The 22,251-nt window shown below is 34.3% G+C and overlaps 3 protein-coding genes and 1 long non-coding RNA gene across 8 annotated transcripts; 3 read left to right on the plus strand and 1 right to left on the minus strand.

Annotated features, from left to right (window-relative positions):
* Window positions 1-2,087: 2,087 nt before the first annotated feature.
* On the plus strand, window positions 2,088-7,131 carry LOC105140779 (zinc finger BED domain-containing protein RICESLEEPER 2-like). Of its 3 annotated transcripts, XM_011047757.1 has the most exons (6): window positions 2,088-2,181; window positions 2,259-2,940; window positions 3,676-5,609; window positions 6,520-6,709; window positions 6,795-6,804; window positions 6,916-7,131. In XM_011047757.1, the coding sequence occupies exons 2-4, from the start codon at window positions 2,275-2,277 to the stop codon at window positions 6,677-6,679; spliced, it is 2,760 nt and encodes a 919-aa protein (XP_011046059.1). In that variant the 5' UTR covers window positions 2,088-2,181; window positions 2,259-2,274; the 3' UTR covers window positions 6,680-6,709; window positions 6,795-6,804; window positions 6,916-7,131. The 3 variants fall into 3 exon arrangements, with proteins under 3 accessions (XP_011046059.1, XP_011046058.1, XP_011046060.1); XM_011047756.1 differs by having other exon boundaries at window positions 6,795-7,131; XM_011047758.1 differs by lacking the exons at window positions 6,520-6,709; window positions 6,795-6,804; window positions 6,916-7,131 and having other exon boundaries at window positions 3,676-5,613.
* A 3,190-nt stretch (window positions 7,132-10,321) lies between these two features.
* LOC105140781 (protein SGT1 homolog) lies at window positions 10,322-15,530 on the plus strand. Its single transcript, XM_011047759.1, has 10 exons — window positions 10,322-10,638; window positions 10,925-10,993; window positions 12,984-13,109; window positions 13,267-13,393; window positions 13,615-13,711; window positions 13,807-13,872; window positions 14,106-14,247; window positions 14,822-14,904; window positions 15,002-15,106; window positions 15,216-15,530. Exons 1-10 carry the CDS (start codon window positions 10,482-10,484, stop codon window positions 15,321-15,323), a joined length of 1,080 nt encoding a protein of 359 aa, XP_011046061.1. The 5' UTR covers window positions 10,322-10,481; the 3' UTR covers window positions 15,324-15,530.
* Window positions 15,531-16,564: 1,034 nt separating this feature from the next.
* On the plus strand, window positions 16,565-20,708 carry LOC105140783 (SNARE-like superfamily protein). 3 transcript variants are annotated; one of them, XR_845238.1, is made up of 6 exons: window positions 16,565-16,992; window positions 18,428-18,542; window positions 19,500-19,618; window positions 20,257-20,316; window positions 20,412-20,460; window positions 20,504-20,689. XR_845238.1 is itself a non-coding variant. In XM_011047762.1 (6 exons), exons 2-5 carry the CDS (start codon window positions 16,769-16,771, stop codon window positions 20,306-20,308), a joined length of 510 nt encoding a protein of 169 aa, XP_011046064.1. In that variant the 5' UTR covers window positions 16,568-16,660; window positions 16,735-16,768; the 3' UTR covers window positions 20,309-20,316; window positions 20,412-20,708. The 3 variants fall into 3 exon arrangements, 2 of the variants coding, with proteins under 2 accessions (XP_011046063.1, XP_011046064.1); XM_011047762.1 differs by having other exon boundaries at window positions 16,568-16,660; window positions 16,735-16,992; window positions 20,412-20,708; XM_011047761.1 differs by having other exon boundaries at window positions 20,412-20,708.
* On the minus strand, window positions 20,541-22,066 carry LOC105140782 (uncharacterized). The gene is made up of 2 exons (XR_845237.1): window positions 21,502-22,066; window positions 20,541-21,457 (listed from the first exon to the last, which is right to left on the minus strand). It is a non-coding gene; the product is annotated as an uncharacterized LOC105140782 (long non-coding RNA).
* Window positions 22,067-22,251: the final 185 nt, after the last annotated feature.

The following is a 22,251-nucleotide window of genomic DNA, read 5'->3' on the forward strand; positions in this document are numbered from 1 at the left end:
ATAATAGTAAAAACTACCACGAAATCATAACAATAAAGGAGATTTTAATGAAGGAATTAAAACCCCCACTTCGAAATTTTAACAATATCATAGGACAATTCCTCATTGATCGATCATGAGCAAGTTCATCAAGTGACATGCATAACAACGCATGCTATTGCATCCTAACACCAGGAAAATAAAGCCTATAAAAGGCGGAATCAACAACCCAAGGGGTCTATTGGAAACAAAAACAACAGTAACAAAAGAGACCAAGCGGGAGAAAACATTAAACCAAAGGCAGGAAGTCCTCCATGGTACGTGCCATCATCCCCCCCGAAGACGACATTGGAAGCCATGATCACTATAGTGAGTAGGGATCTGAAATAGGTAGCCTAGCTAGAGAGCATACTTGAGTTGTCTCATGTCATAAATGGAGGTGCGAGGATGATAAAAAATGATGCGACACCCAGGCTGATACCAGCGTTCTCTAACCTTCTCGACGCAAGAGGGAACTTGTCGTGAATCAGCAGTGAAAGAACGAATAGAAAAAAAGGGAAGCGCGATACAGGCAGCGCGTAAGTATTTAAGATAGGGTTTCACGTGTTGATCAATATGTCCATATTTATGATCACTTTGCGAAGCTGCAGCAAAACAGAAGAGCATGAGCATCCTTGCCAATAAAGAACGCCGGTTAACAGCATTCTCTGTATTGGCTGGCTGTAAAGGAATGCCGCAGTTGCGGTTGCTGTGTCTAGAGGTTGGCGGTGAAAGAGAGTTCTGGTTGTATTGTTTCTGGCAACTGCGACTCCATATCAGTAGCCTGATCAGAAGAAGGTTGTGAATTTGGTGGTTGTGATTCTGCAGGTAAATGCTGCTCAAGGTTGATATCAGGAGGAGAGACAAGCTTGGACAAAAAAGCTGTGCCCATGCCCATCACCATTTTTGTATGTGCTTAGAAGAAGATTGAAGAGGTTTTTATGTGCTTGGAAGAGATCAGACCAAAAGAAAATGGGCTTGGAGAGCAGCTACTTGGCATCGTATATATAGATGTGTGTGAGACGTCTTTGCCATCATGAAGGAAAAGTGAGCCGTATCATATGAAAGTCAAATATTTGGTGGGTCAGAGCCTCTTTGTTTTTTTTTTTTTTTTTTTAATTTAATTAATGGATATTGTTTTATTACATTTCAATTTCAATTTCCTAAATGCTCACTTTCAAAAATCCAGCTTAATTATTAATTCAGCTTAGGCTTGTGCGTGCATTCAACAGAAGATAATAATATTTCTATCACAAAAATTAAATTAAATTAAATTCAATAGAAGATAATAATTTACTGAAATTTAATTCTTTATTTGTATTTCAAAGTTGGAAGACAACTGTTTGATGTATAAATCGGATTAAAAATATATATTGTGTAAGTTTTCATTATTCCTCTTACGAATAATCAGGATATATATATGCTAAGATCACCAATTGTTTTTTTAAACCCAAAGTGAATTTTTTTAAAAATAAATATAATAAGTTAATTATTTCTGTATATGGCCTAAACATTATGTTTTCTCTACTTACTTACTCACGAATGATCTAAAAGAATAAAATCAATAAACCGAGATAGAATAACTAGGTATATTTAAATCTTTATAATTCAATTAATTAACGAGACATATTGAATTAATAACTAGATAAGCCTTAATTCTCATAATTAAAAGGAAACTTCATCCCCTTTTCTTGACTTGACCCTCTGATTTAACTTCAATAGTGTTTATTACAGAGAGAGAGAAAGAATAATCTTGCGTAATTTCACACTCATAGAATAAAAAAGCTAGTTTTTCATAATTAAATTTTATATATAATTAAGATAATCAAATTATATATAATCTTAACTTAAATCTCAATACAAAAACAATTTACCCAAATCCAGCTACCTCATCCATAACAAATATACTCTATCTAAAAGGATAATATTTAAAATTATAATATTATTTATTTTTTAAATTATTTTTTTTTAGAAATATATTACAATAATTTTTTTATTTTTTAAAAAATTAAATTTGAAAAATAAAATAAAAATAAAATACAACAACCCATAACATAACTGACAACTTGCTTGTTGACCTTTTTTCCCAGCCACCAAATTTCCGTCTGCATCTCTTTCCTCCTTTCACTGAGAATCTGAGAATTTGGTTTTCAGTTCTCCAAGGTCAGTATCTCTCTTACAGTAATTTTGACACAAATCTTAATTTCATGAAACCTTTTATTTATCTTTCTTTTTTACAGGGTTTGGCTTCCTAAAATGAATCAGGCAGCTGTTATTGCTGAAATTACAGACATCCTTGAATTAATATGTCGTGAACATAATTTACCTCTAGCTCTAACATGGGTTTCTTCAAATTCCCTTAAAAACAACAAAAGAACCTTAAACATTGTGAGTAGTGCTTGTTGTGTGAATGATTTAGGGATGCAAGGGTTTCTCAACGCGTGTATTGGGCATCATCTTGAAGAAGGTCAAGGTGTTGCTGGAAAAGCACTTAAATCGACGCATCATTGCTCTTTCTCCAATGTTTGTTTGCTTGACGTAGCTGATTATCCGTTTGTGGATGATGCTAGGATTTCTGGGCTTCGTGCTGCTTTAGCTATAAAGTTAATGATAAAGGAGGGGTTTTATAGAAGTAATGTTGATTATGTGGTGGAGTTTTTTCTTCCTGCGAATCTAGAAGATTTGGAAGAGAAGACATTGATGGATGGGATTTCAGCTAGTTTGAGGAAATTTTGTGAGAATACCAGGACTGTTACAGCACCTGGGTATAGTGTCCAGCCAGTGCCTTTGTTTGGCAGTTTGAATTTGAATCAAAGGAGTCTGGAGAGGAACCATGAGGATTCAAGTGAAGTTTCATTTTCCGATTGGAATAACTTTCAGCCTGTTGCTGTTTCTGGGAGCTCTTTGCGGCATTCTGAGCAGGTGTGCCTCTTTTAATTGTGCAATTGTTGTTTAGTATTCTTTCTTGTTGATGAATGGATTGTTCTGTTGATGAACAAATTGAGACTTTTATTTGGATCATGGGGCTTAGTTTTTCTTTGAATATATTTCTGCATACCAATTGATGTGCTGCGTGTATACATCTTCTGTGATTACTAAACTTGTTGTGAGCAGTTGAAAATGTTTTGGTGCGTACAATTTAGTTTCTCAGCTTAGGTTTACCCCAATTATTGATTTAAGAAGTCTGAGTTTGATATGCGAATCTTGTTTCTTTATGTCCGTTTCCCATACCTCTATGTATATTAGATGGTATGAAAGCCCTGCCTTGCTGTTAGGGTTAAATTTCTAATGAAATGGACATGTTTACTAAATCCGCTACTTTATATTAGGTCTTTATTGTCCGTAGATAATTATAAGTTTACGACAATCTAGGTAGGTTAATAAGTATACAACAATCTAGGTTGGTTCTATCTAGGAAGACTGTAAGAAAAACTGGGATAATGTGTATGGCCAGCTAGGTTGTCATCTAATTCTACCCTATTTGTTACCCATTGAAAATCTGCAGATTATGGTGTATGATGTTTCACATGGAAATACTTAATTTGTCCTACCGTACCTATATGCATGAGACTGTAAATGCAAGAATGTGCATTACATATTTTCTATTGAGTTTGATGGGCTTCTAAGATGCTCTGTTGCTTGGCTATTTCTTTATAGAAAGTTGGAGAACAAAATGCTGCAGTTGAACCCGTGCAAGATGTTGACAATCAGTTGGCAGCAGTGAATGGTTCCCAACCAACCAATGGCAATGCTAAACGAAGAAAGATATCTGAAGTTTGGACAGCCTTCGATAAAGTTCAAGAAAATGGTTCAGTATGGGCTATATGTAGAGTTTGTAAAAAGAGGTATCCTGGAGAAAGTAAAAAGGGGACTTCAAATCTGCATAAACATATGAGAAAATGTTTCAGAGATAGGGTGAGAGACACAGGACAGCAGCCTTCACCATTTGTTGATAGAAGTAATTTAATGTCTAGTATGATTGGCAGCAATTGCATGTTTAACCAAGAAAGGAGTCGTATGGACATTGCAAGAATGGTTATTAAGCACGGATATCCTTTGAATATAGTTGAACATGAGTTTTTTGAGATTTTTGTCAGCAGTTTGCAGCCAATGTTTGAATTCTATTCACAAGACACTGTTGAGGTTGATGTTCTTGCTGTTTACAAAGAAGAGAAAGAAAAACTTAGCAAATCTTTGGATAATCTATCCCGCCTCTTTAGTTTGACTATTGATTTGCAGTCATATGAGGACAGAAAAGTGACATACTGTTGCTTGACCCTTCATTTTATTGATGATGGATGGGAGCTGAAGAAGAAGATTCTTGCTTTCAAGACTCTAGCTTACAATTGTTACACAGGGAATCTGTATGAAGTTATTAGAATTGTGCTTCGAGAGTGGAACATTGATAAGAATGTGCAATTCATCTGCACAAAACTTATTCCTCCAGATGAACAGGTGGTTGGAGAACTAAAAAGTAAGCTTTCTGATGAAGTCTTGCCTCACAGTGGAGATTTGTTCTATACATCTTGCCATGCACAAGTTCTTAGCCTCCTTGTTCAAGATGGATTTGGTGAGATAAGGACAGTTCTTTATAAGATAAGGCAATCTATTGAATACTTCAATGCAACACCCATTCAGAGACAGAACTTCTGTGAAGTAATTAATCGTTTGAAAGTACAAGATAGTACTATGATTTCTCAAGATGTTCCTGCAAGATGGGAAACCACTTTTCTCATGCTTGAACGTGCACTAGAATTACGGGATGTCTTTACTCACCTAGAGCAGGTTGATGACGACTATACAGTGAAACTGTCCACAGAGGAATGGGAAATGGCAACTGTCATGTGTGAGTGCTTGAAAGTGTTCCACAAGTCCATATGCAATTTTTCAACAAGCTTGGATGTATATTTTGAGAATATTTGTCTAATCTATAAGAATTTACACAAATGGGAAAAGAGTGAACATGTGTATATCAAGTCGATGGCAAATAGAATGAAGGTGAAATTTGATGAGTACTGGAGTGAAAATAGTTTGACTTTTGGAATATTAGCAGTTCTTGACCCTCGCTATAAATATGATTTGGTGGAGTATGGGTATGAGCAAATCTACAACAGTGACGCTGAGTTACACTTGTGGATATTTCGTCATGAGCTTAAACGTGTGTACAGTAAATATGCAAGTGGCTCCAACTCTCTGGAGTCATCTGCTCTGACCACTGCTGATATGAGTTCTTCATATAATCCTAACTCTGATGACAAGTTATGTGGATTTAAACAGTGGCAAAAACATAAATACGAATCCAATACGGGAGACTCCCACAAGTCTGAACTCGACCAATATTTACAAGAACCCTCGGTTAATTTGGGTATGGATTCTGACGTATTAGGTTGGTGGCGTGCCAATGCTCTAAAATTTCCAACACTAGGGAAAATGGCTCGTGATTTCTTAGCAATTCCAATATCAGCTATTTTATCGAAGTCAAACTTTATTGATGAAATAATGAAAATGAATCCAGCCATCAGTGGCCTGAACCCTGAGATTGTGGAGGCTTTAGTATGTGGACAGGACTGGCTGGAAAGCCCTAAGAGGAGGTAAATTCTTATTTTCATAAATATCTTGTTGGGATCCTTATAGTCTCCACTGTATGCCACTTTTATCTCTGGTTCCTTTTGCCCCCTATCTAGTTCATTCTGCTGTAAGCTGAAATGGATATAATTTCCCATAGAAATGGTGTTTTGGAGGATCTATGGAAAAAGAAAACTAAAACTCCTAAGCAGTATCCTTTGAGTTGTTTTGGAATATCCAATTCCTGTGAGAAGTGGTAATTTTAAATGCTTCCCTCTGTTATGAGAATTCCACTCATTGAACCATTTTTCAAGCTAGTAGTGGTAATTTTAATTTCTTTTTCTAGGAGATATTCCAGTGTCTATATTACTATTCAAAAGTTTTTTTTTTCCCTTTTTAACGGCACCAAAGGGAAGAGAAATATAAAATCAAAGAATTATAATCTTCTTTTGTTGATGCATGGATGCTTCTTCTTTTCCCATTTCTTTTCATGGGGAGGATATTATTGTTTGAGACGTAACCTGATGAAGCTGCTATCCACGTTCCATCTTTTGTTTCCTGTCAAGTTGTGCTCCTATTCAGCTGCGCATCATTGGCAAACTTTTGTGTCTACAGAAGTGGAAAAAAAAGCAATGAAATTTGAAAGTTATGCTTCCTCTAGTTAAAATCTGAAAGGTCTAAAGCTAGCAGCAAGTTTACCTTGATATTATTTTCGGTTTACCTTGATATCATTTTCGTAGAAAGTCTCGATAGTCTATAAATTGCAGGCATGTTCCTGTTTGTTTATTTCATATGTGAGAACTCTTGTGATTCCAATATGTGCCATTATAGCTCACCCCCTTGAATCATATAGTTGATATTGTTTGTTAACTTGCATTTTTTTCAATTGTACCTGTTAATTTTTATTTTTTTATATTAATTTTCCAATAACTCTAGACTCACCCAGAGCGAGGATGGTGTGCTGGAGATGGAATGGAATCAAACTCCTCTTCATCATCATCATCCAAATCTCCTCCCTCATCCACATTCGTCGGATCACAATCAAGCAGCTCCAATTAATTCAGAGGAGCACCAATCGTCTCAAGTCCAGACTTGATCTCAGTAGCAGTGCTGTGGCCTTGTCTAGGTTATAATATATTAATATTTATTTAAATTGCAGTCATTTAATGATGAGAAGCATATGTTTAATTAAGGACCTTTTTTTTTTGCAGGAATGGATCGTAAAGCTTGAATATGGATCGTAAAGCTTGAAGTTTTCTTTTTCATAACCCGAATGTCAACACCCATTTGCTAAAAATATTCAATCTGGATTGCAAGTTTCAGTTTTGGCCATATCTATAGTATCATCACAAGGAGGTGAAGTCCCTTCCCATTTCTGATTCCGCCAACTGTTATCAGTACTGATGGCGAATCTGCTGTTGCTGCCATGGCCATCCGAGGAAGTACTCGCGGTGTCTCTTTCAATTCATGCATTGCATATTGTATATACATACCATATCAGTTTGGTCTTCTGTGACCACAAGGTCAATGAATAATGCTTGTTGTCAACGCGATGGCATCAGGGGATTGAGCAGTGACTCGGTTGGTTATATATAATATTATTATATTTATGTAAATATATAGTTATTATTAATAAAAAATTAATTTATCTTTAATATTTATTTAATATTAAATTAATAAATCTAGAATAAAAATAAAGTTTATATAATAAAAATATTTTACAAAGAAAATTATAGATATAAGGATAGATATATATTATGTTTTTTTTTATAAAAATCATTAATAACTTTTCTAATTTTTTAGGGATTATGACACGTTGTTAGATGATATATCTGATTTTTAAATATAAATTAATTAATTATTGAATTAATAATAAATTAAATTATTTAATTTATTTAATTTTATTTACATGTAATTATAATTTATATTTCAATCAATAAATTAGAAATTTAATATATCAGACACATTAAAAATTAAAAATTAAAAATTATTTGTTAAAAATTAAATTTGAATGATTTAATTAAGTATAATTTGATTAAAATATATATTAGAAATTAAAGATTAAATTATAATTAATATATAAATTGTATTTTTAGACCTAAAAAAATTAAGTGAGGACTTGATTAAGTTAATTTTTAAAATTATCTTGAATTAATATATAAATATTATTTAGGAAGAAAATTAATATTTTATCAATTTATAGGGTTTTTTAGATTTTTCTCTAAATAATAAGTTACACCTCTTCTTCTTGTTTTTTTTTTTTTAAAGTAAAGAGTGGTTGTTTATTAAAGAGAAAAACTACCAAAACATAATATTAGAGTTAACAATTTAGACATAGTAATTTTGTTTTTAAATAGAAATTTAGAAGATTTTTTACAAGTAAATCATGTAAATTATTATTGAAAATTGGATAATTAAACAGTTTGTACTTTACAATAACTCAATTTTTAAAAAATTATTCAAAGGTGATCAGATTTTTAGATAAATATTCTTAAATAATTCTAAATTTATTTAACAGTATTTTTAAAAATCTCAAATAAATTTATTTTATAATTTCTATGACATATATGAAATTCAAAACCCAACACGGTGGCATTCGAAATAATCAAGTAGCTGATCTGTACTTTGTGAGTTTTCTGTGGTTGAATCTTAAATAATGTTCCACATCGGGCTGGTAATGATCAGCTAATGTTTCAAGGTGCAAAGAAGTCAAGTGCAAACGATTCGTAACATGCTGTTGCTGGCTCTGGCCCAGATGGAAAATGGGTCTATTTCATATTGGAGGTTGATCATCTGCTACTAGTTTACCTTTACCCTATGGTTTTGGCGGGGAAATTCTTGGCTGGTGATTTTAACCGTGCTGGAGATTGCTGGACCTTGCATTTTATTGATGATGGATGGGAGCTGAAGAAGAACATATTCTTGCTTTCAAGAATCTGGAACTGACATGCCGACTCTGCTTCAAGTTACTAAAAGTGTTCTTATGGAGTGAAACATCGACAGCAACGTGCAATCCATCTCTGCCAAGACCGTTCCTCCAGATGAACATATGGTTAAAGAACCAAAAATGGCCCCACTTGGTTATCTAATTATGGTAATATCCGCTGATTTAACTCGTGTTAATTCGTTTTTCATGCAGGGACTGAAGATAAAGCCTGAAGTCATTGGCTGGTTGCTAAAATCATTGCAAGCTTCACTGCTACTGATATCTACATAATCATCACAAGGATGTCAGGTCCCTTTCTGTTTCTGATTCCATCACCTGATTATCAGAACTGCAGGCGGATCTACTACATTTGCTACCATTGACGTCCAGAGATGTAATTTTCCGTAACCAGTATTACTGTTAACAACCAATGGAAAATTAATATCCTCAAATCTTATCCAGGTAAATATGAACTCTTACCATAACTCTCGTATATAGTTAAATATAAATAATCAAAATGCAAATCCAACAATAAATTTATTTTCTCTTGGGGTATGTTGTTATGCTTAGAAAGTGATTCTTTTCAATGGCAATACTGCTCAGGCAATTGTCTCCCTCTTTTCTTTTAGCTGCTTCAATGTATGGCTTGTTATTTTGAACCTGTTTGGCAACACAGTGCACTTGTTTTTGAAGAGCATAAACATATAGAGAAAGGGTGTCTTCTGACTGGACAAAATCATTTTATTACGGGTTAGGACTAAACTAGGGGATGATAATTTGTTCATTACTAGAGGGTACAAAAGGAGGGAGAAGCCAAGCCAACTAGTTCTGATAATAATTATTAAAGTCAATTTAGAGTAACGCGGGATGCGTTTTCTTAAATTTTATTTTTAATGTTTTAGATTATATTAAAAATAATTTTTAAAAAATTAAAAAATATCATTTTAATACATTTTTAAACTACTTTGAACTATAATCACTAATATAATCTCAAACATATCCTAAATTTGGATAAAATTTGAGGCTATGAATTAAAAAGATTAATTCATTTTTATTTTAAAAAAATTACAATAATATTGTTCTAAATATTTTTAAAAAGAATTAATATATATACAACTAAGTTTTATCTTGCTAATCTGAATTACTAAGTAACCAGGGTCACTAAATCAATTACCTGCTATATTATTTTTTAAATCTAAACCAGTTCAGTTATTGAATTCTTGTTTAACCTTAAAGATCGGTTTGGATTTTATCAAGGTGATATTAATTAAAAAAATCCCAGGAAAATTTTATGGTAATAATTATTAATGATTAATATTATTTATCTAATATTTTAATATTTTTATTTAAATAATATTTATTATCTTTGATGTGATTAATATTTATTATCTTATTTGATGTGATTTTGATTTTAAAAATTTTTTGTAGTTGAAATTTTTCGGCATTTATACGGGAGGCCAGTCTTTGACAAACTTAATTTATTTTTTTAGTGATTCATTTGTATTTGTCTAATAATTAAATATTAAAAGATTTTTTTTACATTCTCTTTTATTATTAGACAAACAGAACATATGAGTAAGAAAAATACAACATATACAAACATGCAAATTATTACATAAACTAATTCTAACTTTATTAATATCAACAAAAAAATATACAAATTCATATATTATTTTAATTTCGCTATGGAGAAAACTTTCATGCTATTATACTCGAAATCGGATTTTATAACTATTGTTTGCGATAGTTTAGGGGTATATTTGGTATTCTAATAATAATAATATTAATATCAATAATATAGTATAGTCCACAAGCATATGAAAAAAAGTGCGGTGAGCAGACTTTAGGAGCAGCAGCAGCTCAAGTCAATCATATCCTCTCCTGTTCTTCCCCTCTCTCTTTCTGCGTTCTAGGTCCTTCCATTCCGTCCCCGTCTCCGGCTTCTGTATTTCTTGGTTTTTGAAAAGAATCAATGGCGGATCTGGAGAAGAAAGCGAAAGAAGCGTTCATCGATGACCACTTCGAGCTAGCCGTAGATCTCTACACGCAAGCCATCGCGCTTAACCCTACCAATCCTGACCTCTTCGCCGACCGCGCGCAAGCCAATATCAAACTCAACAATTTCACCGGTAACCTAACCGTAGCACTAACTGGACAATTTCTCTCTTCTTTTTAGTTGTTCAGTTATTTCTCGCTCTATCTCAGTTTTGCTCTCTGTTTTACTTTTATTTTTTTTATCGTATTTAGTTATTAATTGCGACAGAACTCCGATTCTTTTTAATCTTTTTTTTTTTTTGTAAAAGAAGAGCTGATTTTAGAAGATTAATATTTTTAATTAGGTTATAATTGTGAATTTTATGCAGATTTGTTTGATTTTGTGATTTTATTAATGAGAGACTGAGTTTTTGTTTGTAGAGGCTGTTGCGGATGCTAGCAGAGCAATTGCGTTGGATGCTTCCTTGGCAAAAGCTTACTTGCGGAAAAAGGGTAAGCTCGCTTTTTTTTTTTTTTTCTTTTTACGGTTTTTGAGTTGATGAATGTGTGTCTAGGGTATTAATGGGATTGTAAGTGGAGTTTGTAGTGGTTTGACTGTGTGATTGGTGTGTTCTTTTATGTGAAATGTGGGTTCATGATGATTCTAAAGAAAAGTTGTGTTCTTGTAGTAATAAAAACGAGATTGCAAACGTGAATGGATGATTCTGTATCGATTTCTGTTTGATTATTAAAGTTATTTTCCGATAAAGGGGGGAGATGTTTTGGTATATGTGATGGCTCAAAGACATTATCATTTTCGCCATAGCTATAAAGATAATCTCATGCACGTTTTACCATCATAATCATTACTATCCACTAAACCTGGCATTCACTTGATAGTTTCTTTGGCATCACCAGGGAAACCTTATTACAGTGGCCCCATGTCTAGGCATAACTAGTGCTGCAACTGATTACTGTGACTTTGGGATGAGACAAAGAACTATATGTTCGAGATTGGGTTTGTGTATCCAAATATTAAATGGAATGCTATTTATACCTCTATTTTGGTGAATGAACTCAACAAATGAATCATGGAGCATATTTTAGCATATCTTCATTGCTTCATGGTTCTTTTTCAGTTTGATTTTCAATGTACCAGCATCAGATTTCTTTCCTATTTATGCTGTTCAGTTTTCCTCTAACCATGTGATGTTTTCCTCGCTCCTGTGTTATTTTGACCTTCATTAACTTTTATCTATAGAATTTTAGTTTTGCTTTTAGAAGTAGGTTATGAGTCAAAGTGATCATTGTCAGTGCAATGTAAAACTTTTGCGCTTGCAATCCCTTTGGAGCAAGTTTGAACTTGAGGATGGTGATTCTGGTTCTCCTTTTTATCTGCTAGTGTTTTGCTTTCTGGGAGATGTTTGATTATTAAAGTTATATTCCGATAAAGGGGGGAGATGTATTGGTATATGTGATGGCTCAAAGACATTTTCATTTTCGCCATAGCTATAAAGATGATCTCATGCACATTTTACCATCATAATCATTACTATCCACAAAACCTGGCATTCACCTGATAGTTTCTTTGGCATCACCAGGGAAACCTTATTACAGTGGCCCCATGTCTAGGCATAACTAGTGCTGCAACTGATTACTGTGACTTTGGGATGAGACAAAGAACTATATGTTCGAGATTGGGTTTGTGTATCCAAATATTAAATGGAATGCTATTTATACCTCTATTTTGGTGAATGAACTCAACAAATGAATCATGGAGCATATTTTAGCATATCTTCATTGCTTCATGGTTCTTTTTCAGTTTGATTTTCAATGTACCAGCATCAGATTTCTTTCCTATTTATGCTGTTCAGTTTTCCTCTAACCATGTGATGTTTTCCTCGCTCCTGTGTTATTTTGACCTTCATTAACTTTTATCTATAGAATTTTAGTTTTGCTTTTAGAAGTAGGTTATGAGTCAAAGTGATCATTGTCAGTGCAATGTAAAACTTTTGCGCTTGCAATCCCTTTGGAGCAAGTTTGAACTTGAGGATGGTGATTATGGTACTCTTTATCTGCTAGTGTTTTGCTTTCTGGGAGTATCATTAGGTATTGTTTTTTATTTTTTCCTTTTGTTTTCTGGAGATTAGTGTGCTTGCACACATTCTTCATTGGGTAACGTGTGGGGTGAAAAATTATAAAATTCACTTGACAAGCAGGTAGATTGGAATTTTTACTACATATTTTGGGTTCTGATAGGGTGAACAAAATATTGGAAGCAATGCTTTTTACAGGAAAACTTCTTTAAAAGGCTGCATAGGTTTTCATTCTAGACACAGCTCTGTTATGTTCAAGTTTGTTGACCTGTATTTAAACTTGGGGCCCTAGGTTTCACTTCACGTGTTTGAGGTGGTGCATTTTTACCTTTCTTCTCATGAATGGTCTGGTTGTGCTTGCTGAATTTTCTGACTGATTTTCCGATGGCACTCTCTCTGTTGCAGTATTGCATGTATGAAACTTGAGGAATATCAGACAGCTAAGGCAGCATTGGGAGCAGGCGCGTCTTTGGCACCAGGAGAGCCTAGATTCACTAACTTGATCAAAGAATGTGATGAGTGCATTGCAAGTATGTAGTTCTCCTTTTCCAGTATCAGTGTGAATACTTGGTCCATTTATTCATATTTTATGAATTGAAACAAAATAGTTTAGGGCAGTATTGTTGTGTTTTTAGAAACATTGTCACTTTATCATGATCTCATAAACGGATTCTTATGTACTTTCAGAGGAAACTGGTGAGTTGAAAAATCATGCAGCGGATGCCCCAGTTAACACTGTTTCCATAAAAGATGTCGAGCCAGAAGACACTTCTAGTCAGGCTCCAATGGTAATACCTTCCAAGCCAAAGTACAGGTTAGCACAAATTTGTGCTTGTGTATCTTTTGCAGGCACCTTCAATCCCATGGTTTGTGATTTTCAAAATTTGTTCCGGTGACATTAAATTTGGCAATGCTGGTGAAGGATTGCTTATATCTTAAAACTTCTTAGTATTGTTTCTCATTTTAATGAATACTAGTAATTTAATGTTTTTTTTTCTCAAATGAATTATGCAATTGATCTTCGGTGTTGTACAGGCATGAATTCTACCAAAAGCCAGAAGAGGTGGTTGTGACTATATTTGCAAAGGGCATACCAGCCGACAGTGTTACTGTTGATTTTGGTGAACAGATTGTATGCACTTCAATCAGAACTCTATTTCTTTGTTCATTTTCCTGGATACAAGGAGCTGAATTTATAACTTTTAAAGCATGCTGATTGCTTTGCAGCTAAGTGTTAGGATTGAGGTTCCTGGTGAAGATGGATATCATTTTCAAACTCGCTTATTTGGGAAGGTATTAATTGAGATTCACATTTTGGAATCTATCGCTTGTTTGAGCAGGCTGTAATTTTTAGATCGTTTAGCATTTGCTTGTTTGACTTGAGAGGAATGGAGGGTTATCTAAAATAATTAGCATCTAGTACTACTTTCATTCTGAGTCTTTTCCCCTGTAATACCATAGGGGCAACCTTCCTCTACTCTTTATTTCTTGGCTACTCATTGTGGAGGCAAATTTTATGCAAACAGATAATACCCGACAAGTGCAAGTATGACATCCTGTCCACCAAAGTTGAATTTCGACTTGCAAAAGCTGAACTAGGTCTGCACTGGGCATCTCTTGAATACAACAAGCAGACAGCAGTAGTACAAAGGATTGCTGTATCCTCTGGTATGTCAAATTGCTAGCAATACATTAATGTATCGTCAGCTATGTTAAATACAATTAAAATACAACTATTTACTAATATGAACTGGAGGTCGAACTGATTGTGGAATCCATTCTTGTAAAATGTTTTCTTTAACCCTCTTGCTCTTGTTATTTGTTGTTTTCAAGGCATTGTATCATGCATGTTTTCATCTTGCACGATCAAGGATAATTTGTTATGAATTGTGAGTTTTAATCTATTCCATTTTCTCAGCTAGCTTTGTTCATTACTTAGTTTATTAATTTTTCTATGCCAAGTATAGGTGAAATCCTTGTAATTGATCTTGAAATTAACTTGTGTAACTAACTTCAAGAGAATCAATGAATTGTTCCAGGAATATGCCTTGTAAGATGAGATGCATTTCTCAGGGTTCAGGGGTTGTTTTGGAACTGTGTGCGCTAGAATTGTATGTTGGTGGGATCAGGGATCCCTTAAGCCTACTGCTAGTAGCTTGAATGTGTGCATGCTGCATTATCCTTGCTAGCATTGCTTTACATCTCTCTTTGATAAATTTGCTTTTCATGATGTATGGTGCAGAAATTGTTCAAAAGCCTACCTATTCCTCATCAAAACCAAAACGAGTTGATTGGGACAAGCTTGAAGCTCAAGTAAAGAAGGAGGTAAGTAACATTTACTGATTCTGTACTCGTGTTTTGTGTTCATGTTTTTACAAAAGATGTAGAGAATCGAAGGTTGAGATAATTTTATGGATATCAGGAGAAAGAAGAGAAGCTAGATGGGGATGCAGCTTTGAACAAATTTTTCCGAGAAATTTATCAAGATGCTGATGAAGACACAAGAAGAGCCATGAAAAAATCTTTTGTAAGGCCTTTGAACACACTATAATTGTTTATGAAGTGTTATGCAATCATTCAAGAGTGATGGAAAAAGCTGCCTAATATTTGCTGTGCTTCCTGTTTAACAACAAAAGGTGGAGTCCAACGGCACGGTGCTGTCGACGAACTGGAAAGAAGTGGGTACGAAGAAGGTGGAAGGAAGCCCTCCTGATGGGATGGAGATGAGGAAATGGGAGTACTGAGCTTGTGTTTTGGTAATGGGGAATGTGCTGTAAAGAACATAACAGTTAGATTTTGTTCCCTGAATGATGATTGTTGTTGTGTTTTTTTGTTTCCTTGCTTAAAAATTCTGAGCTAAAATGAAGAGGTTGACGGTTGTGTTGTCGGGTGGTGTTATAGCAGAAAACTGCCGCGTCTGTACAATGTCTAAAACCTTGACTGGTTTCACTCGTGTGGCGTCAGTTCTCATTTCCTGCAAGGGATAATGACTTCCTTCGTCTCTCCTTATGTAATGAGTTTAGCAGGAGATTGGAATTAGGCAAGGTGATGTGTGTGTTTTGAATATGACCGTCAGGGTTAATTGTTAAACGCAGAAAACTGCCGCGTCTCGTCTGTACAACGTCTAAAACCTTGACTGGTTTCACTCGTGTGGCGTCAGTTCTCATTTCCTGCAAGGGATAATGACTTCCTTCGTCTCTCCTTATGTAATGAGTTTAGCAGGAGATTGGAATTAGGCAAGGTGATGTGTGTGTTTTGAATATGACCGTCAGGGTTAATTGTTAAACAACTCAATCGTTCTTCTAAAATATATGAAAATCCCCAATATATCCACATCCTAGTTTATTATTTCTAAAATCCTACATCTTAGATTTTTGTTGATCAATTTCCAGAAAATCTTCCATCATATCCTATTCCTTGTATGCTGTCTGGAAACGGCAGTGTATAATCATGCGAGTCTGGATAATAGAGCATTAGATGCTACACAGATAATAATAAAAATAATAAAGGGACCGCATCCAGTCATCTATAAAATGGATTTATGTAGAAAAACAATAGATACATGCATTTTAATAAGCAAATCATTTTAAAATCTTATTTAATTACACTACAGCATATCAATCTAAGAGATGCTTGTGGAACTATAATTTTAATCAAACCTTCAATCTTGGTTCATATAATCTTTTTTCTTTTCTTTTTAAATCCAAATATCAAAGTGCATTTCGTTAGATGAAGATATCACCAACTATGAAACCTAGCAAAATTAAATTCTGTATTTTTATTATTAAAAATTAAAAACTTGCCTCACTTTGAAAATAATGAAAAACAACATTACATGAGATCTTGATAGAATTTATCATCATATTATTGAAAAAAAAAACAAAAAATATTAAGTTAACTAACTGAACAACACGCAACATTTTCCTTTCCAAGTAGGATGGTTTTAAAATAAAATAAAATAAAATAAAATAAAATAAAGGCGTCCACGACAGGTCGTTTGAAGCTCCCAAATCTCCACAGCCCAAAAAACTAGAAAGCTTTCTTCCTCCACCCTTCCACTCGCACCCTGTTTCTTCTCCAGGCAACCTCAACGATCTACAAATTTCTCTGGTAACTGTTGTCTCTCGGTATCTTAAACTTCATTTCTTCGATCAGGGTCAGTGAGATTCATCGTTGAAATCCCAACAAGATGCAGTTTTTTGGAGGGTCAGACATAAGTCCATCACCACCAGCACCAACTGCATCAGGGAACAATGCACACATGATGTACGTATTTAACAGGAACGGCGTTTGTTTTCTATATAGAGAATGGAATCGCCCACTTCACACTCTTAATGCTCAGCAAGACCACAAGCTCATGTTTGGTTTGCTCTTCTCTCTCAAATCCTTGACTGCCAAGATGGATCCCACAAGGTTTTTTTTCCTAATTTCTCTAATGCTGTGTAACTTTTCTTGCTGCTTTGTTACTGGATTGCTGAATTTTGATTAATGGTTCAAATTTTGGGAACTTAGAATGGTAATTAAATATGGTCCCACAAGGTTTTATTTATTTATCTTTGTTACTGAGTAGATTTAATTTCGAGTAAGTTTTCGATTTTTAGAATCATGGAGTGGTGATTGAATGTGATTTTAGTGCATGGTTGCGAAGTGGTTAGTTCTTCTTTAGGAGATGTAACATCTGGGATGCTCTCTTCTTATGCTACTTGGCTGGTTGTGATTTTGCATTAAATTCAATTTTGAGAATCATGGAATGCTGATTTAATGTGATCTTTGTGACTGTTTGAGAATTGGGATGGTTCATCATTAGGCTATGTAATATCTGGATGCTTCTTTTGATACTGAGTGGTTGTGATTCTAAGTAAAGATTCGATTTTGGATTCAGTTGCTGATTATTTATGAGTGATATTATAAGGATGTTGTTTATTTGTAGCATTTGAGATTGTGTTGATTTTTTAAAATCATAGAATGGTATTGCAATATTTATGTGCTCTCTTTTATATATAAATATATATATATAAATATATATATATATATATAAATTTGAATGGTTGTGGTGCTTAAGTGAGTATTCAGTTTTGAGAACCATGAATCATTAAGGAATGTGATTTTGGTTCATGGTTGTGAAATGGGTTGTTGTTCTATAGGACAAGTAACATATGAGATGCTCTTTCTGATACTGGATAAGGGGAAATTTTGAGTAAAGATTCAATTTTGAGATTCGTAGAGGATATGGGACCGTTTGGGAACGTGGTCCAACCAGCGTTCCCAAAAAATTTGATTTTTTTTTTTGCTTAAAATTAATATTTTTATAGTGTTTTTGGATTGTTTTGATGCGCTGATATCAAAAATATTTTTTTTTTAAATAAAAAACATTATTTTAATGCATTTCTGAGTGAAAAACAATCGCAACCACACTCCCAAACACACTAGTGCATGATTGTGAAATGGGGCTGTTGATTTTTAGTATATGTAATGTTTGAATGTTCTTTTTAGCATTGGGAGCTGACCTGTGTAAAGATTATTTTTTAGAGTCCATTGCTTGTAATTAAGGATGATCTTAGAGAATGTTTGAGTACTGTGATTGTTAATCATGAGGATATGTAACATTTGCATGCTCCTTTTGATGCTCAGTAGTTGTGATTTTGGGTGAAGATTCATTTTTTGGATCATAAAATGTTTATTGAGTATGATTTTAGTGAGTGGTTGTGAAGTGCAGAACGGATTAATTGCTTAATTTTGATTCAACTTAGATAGTTGAGAGTGATATTTTAGGGACTTATTTGTAGCATTTGAGATTGTGTTGATTTTATCATTATTATTACTTTTTAATTCTTTGTTCGGTGAGCAGTATGGATAAAGGAAACCTTGGGGTGCCTCAGTTACCAGGACAAGGTTGTTCGTTTCACAGTTTTCGTACAAATACATACAAGCTTAGTTTCATGGAAACTCCTTCTGGGATAAAGGTCAGATTTTTGTACTTTATATGCTTTAATGTGTGTGAATTTCAATTATTTTAAGCATTCATTTGCTTTACATTTTTGTTGAGTGCTTGATTGTTAGTTTGAGATCATGCAATTTCAGTTTTTGGGAAGAGGTTTTGGTGAAAATTGAGTCCATTAGCAGGGTTTCCTGCTAAATATTGTAATTGGAAGTCTTGCTAAGTGGACAATGGAATGAGAAGTCAATTATGTTAGAGAAGTTCTCATGTCACTCATGATGCCACTGTAAAACTCAAGTTATTCTTGATTTTATCAAAGGCTCAATCTCGTCTTTCAGTTTGATTGGATACCTGATATGTATTCTATCCCTTAAACATTGCAATGTTGCCAAAGTGATGTGATATGGTTTCCAGTATGGCGGTTGATGTTGTGGAAATGCTTCATTTAATTTGTTCAACTTTAGAAGCTTATAATTTTGTTTGAGATATCATAGAACTTGCCCATAAATCAGTTACAAACTGGTGTACATATTTATAAGAAATTGGGATGTGCTTAAATGATTTTGATTTACCTCTCAGAACTTGCAGTGACTTGTTTTTCTCATAGCTGGATTTTATTACTGTTATGTTTGATCAGCAACTCTTAATTCTGATTAATATCCAGTTGTAATTAACTTTTCAAACAATGCCATGAATAGCAGACTTGTACAAGTGTCATGTCTGATGAGTAACTCTTAATTCTTCTTGAATTCCAGTTCTAATTAAAGCTTTCAAAAAGTAGTATGAATAAAATCCACATAGTTCAGTTGGCTGTCTGATTGGTTGAGGAATGTAGTTCTTGGACATCCCATTTTACCATTGCAGTTTAATGGCCTCATTCTTGAAAGCAGTTTGATTATGCAAGATCTAATTCCGTAGCAGCTCCAAGTTCTTGTATTTTGTTCAATTGTTATACTTTTTAATCAGCATTAGGTTTGTGCAGATTATCCTGATTACTCACCCCAAAACTGGTGATCTACGGGAATCCTTGAAGTATATTTATAACTTGTATGTTGAATATGTAGTCAAGAATCCAATCTACACTCCTGGAGCCCCTATCAGGTAATGCAAAACCCTACTTTGTAATAAAGCTGCATGCAGGGTAACACTACCTGTAGTACATTAAGGATGAACAATCAGTGTAGCTGAATTTATCCTCACTGACAAAAGATTGTCACGAAATAAGAAAAATATTCCTTTTCTGTGTATCCTTCAAGGAGTTATGCTGAAAAATTCTTCTTCGTGTACTTATGTTCTGTTCCCAACCTAAAAAAGTGTTAATGGGATATAACCTGTACTTTGTTTTGTGTACACAAAAGCAATAACTCTACGCCCTATGCATTCAGCTTTACCTTTTATGGACCTTGGAGGATCCCATAGCTCCCCATTCACCAATTCTGAACTGCTAGTGCACAATGCAAAGTTCAATGGTAGATGATTGACAGATTCAGTTCGCATCTCTGCATAAAAGCACAGTTATTTTGTTTTTGTTTTTTATAAATTACTAATAGTTAATGTCCGGCCCTGTGTAACTCCAAAGTAATCCACACACGTATATACACACATGCATACATGTATTCATGTGTTTTCTTCTATCCTCTGCTGACAACTGCTTGTACTGAATTTGATTAGTTTTTCTTCTAATAGTAATAGCTGGATGATTGTTTTTAACTAAATGAATTTGTTTTTACTTTCTATAGGTGTGAGTTGTTCAACACTTCTCTTGATCAATATGTAAGAAGTATTTCATAGTCCCTCAGGTAGTGAACTGTTATCTTGTTATCCTCTGCAAGGTGCATGATTTTGATTCTTGTTTATACTGAATAAGAAATAAGTGAGGGTTTTCGTATTGCAGTCTACTCTTCAAACCAAGACCGAAGTGGAACTGGAGATTTGGTTCTGCAAAAGTTCAGCGGAGCTGCCTACTTTCCGTGGATACTTTATGACAGTATGATTTCAAGAATGTTATAGAATTGCGATGCTCTTTCATTCTAATTGGTGAACTTAGGCATACAGTTTGATGTTGATTTCCATTATTAAGGCACTGATTTCTGTGTAAAAATCAGTGGTGAAAAACTTGTGGAGCAGGGATATTCGTAATATAATCTGAGAAACTATCTGTTTTTAGTGAAAGATGCTTTGTTGTGATCTAGATAATACTTCATTGTCTGATGTCGTAGGACATTATGGGCTCTGATTTTGTTGAATATAAAATTGCTGTGAATCCAAACTAATCTTAAGCAGTTTAAAGTTGATTTAACAAAAGCTTGGACGTTTTCATGAAATTTTTTTAAAGATAGACATGGACACATTGCAAGTTGAAGAAACAAAAGTTTGTTTTCATGATGGGACTCTGAAGTCTGAAATCTTGTGGTCCTCCCTTCCTTTCCCACTCCCTGCCCCTGTTTTTTCTACCGATTGTCCTGGTAACTACTTGTCAAGGAAAGATAAATAAATTCTATTGGCTTCCTTTGGTGAAAATGTAGAAGATATCTTGTGCCTACAAACAACCATGGAATCTGACGTTAGTGCTGACTACTGTTTAGGGCTTAGATTTCTGATGTACTCTGGCCTTAATTTTGTCTAGATTTAGGAATTTTAGGTTTGGTTTCGATGGTTGTTTGCTACTTCAGTATTGTCTTCGCCTAGTATGAGAAACCAAGGTGAAAGACTTGACATCAATTATTTAATATCTAAACATATCATTGAAAATCTTGGGTGGAACCGCACGTATCTATCCCTATGCCATGCCAAGATGCTGCTTCTAGCCTCTCTTTTTTGTCCTATTAAAATAGACAGCCATAGGAAAGGCCACAAGGAGCCACAGAAGAGGCCACGCCTCTCCGATTGGCCAGTTGATATCTATGGTGGAGCTAGGCAAACTGTTATTGACCCAGCGACCTTCCCTATCTATTCACATTCTCATCACTTCTGTACACAGAAACCTTCCCTATCTATTCACATGCTCATCACTCCTGTACCCAGCAACCTTATTGTTGAATCGGAAGAAATGAAACTTGCTTTGCCAATAAACGAAGCGGATGACGGGTTTGTAGGTTTAGCAAGGTTCGAGGAGCGAGTTAGAGGGTAGATGGAGTCAGAGAAAGGTAAGTTGGTTTGGTACCGAGCTCTTGCTGTGAGAAATGCAGCCGAGGCTGCATTGATGGAGGGTGATGCTTCTCGGGTGGCAGTGTCCAAACTTGTCCAGTCATGGAAACGTGCCTTCAGCTTGTTCACGTCGTTTTACTTGTGGGGTTAGTGTGATCATGTTGTCTTTGCCAGGTGCCCACTTCAATAAATAATTCAAACAAATCATAGCCAGCCAAGAATCTTGAAACGAAGATTGTGATAAATTGATAATTATAATTTATTATTTTATATATTTAGAGGCTGGAATCCACTAAACTGATGTCAAGACAAAATTCAGCAACGCGACAAAATCAATCAATTAGAATACCCTGTAAGAAATTCAATTAACCCATGAGTGAAAATGCTAAATTTGTTTAACTGGTGTTTTCTTTAAGGGGAGGGACATTGTTTTTTTTTTTTATTATTTAAATTGCAATAAAAAGCATAAGGAAGAAAAAAATATATTTATTAAACTCAATTCTATTTTAAAAAATCAAAGAATTTTGACAAGATAAATCGAGTTACAAGTCAACAAAACAACTACCATAATAAAATCATGATATAAA

This window comes from Populus euphratica, unplaced genomic scaffold (assembly GCF_000495115.2).
Source record: "Populus euphratica unplaced genomic scaffold, PopEup_1.0 scaffold109.1, whole genome shotgun sequence".
Classification (NCBI taxonomy): Eukaryota; Viridiplantae; Streptophyta; class Magnoliopsida; order Malpighiales; family Salicaceae; genus Populus; species Populus euphratica.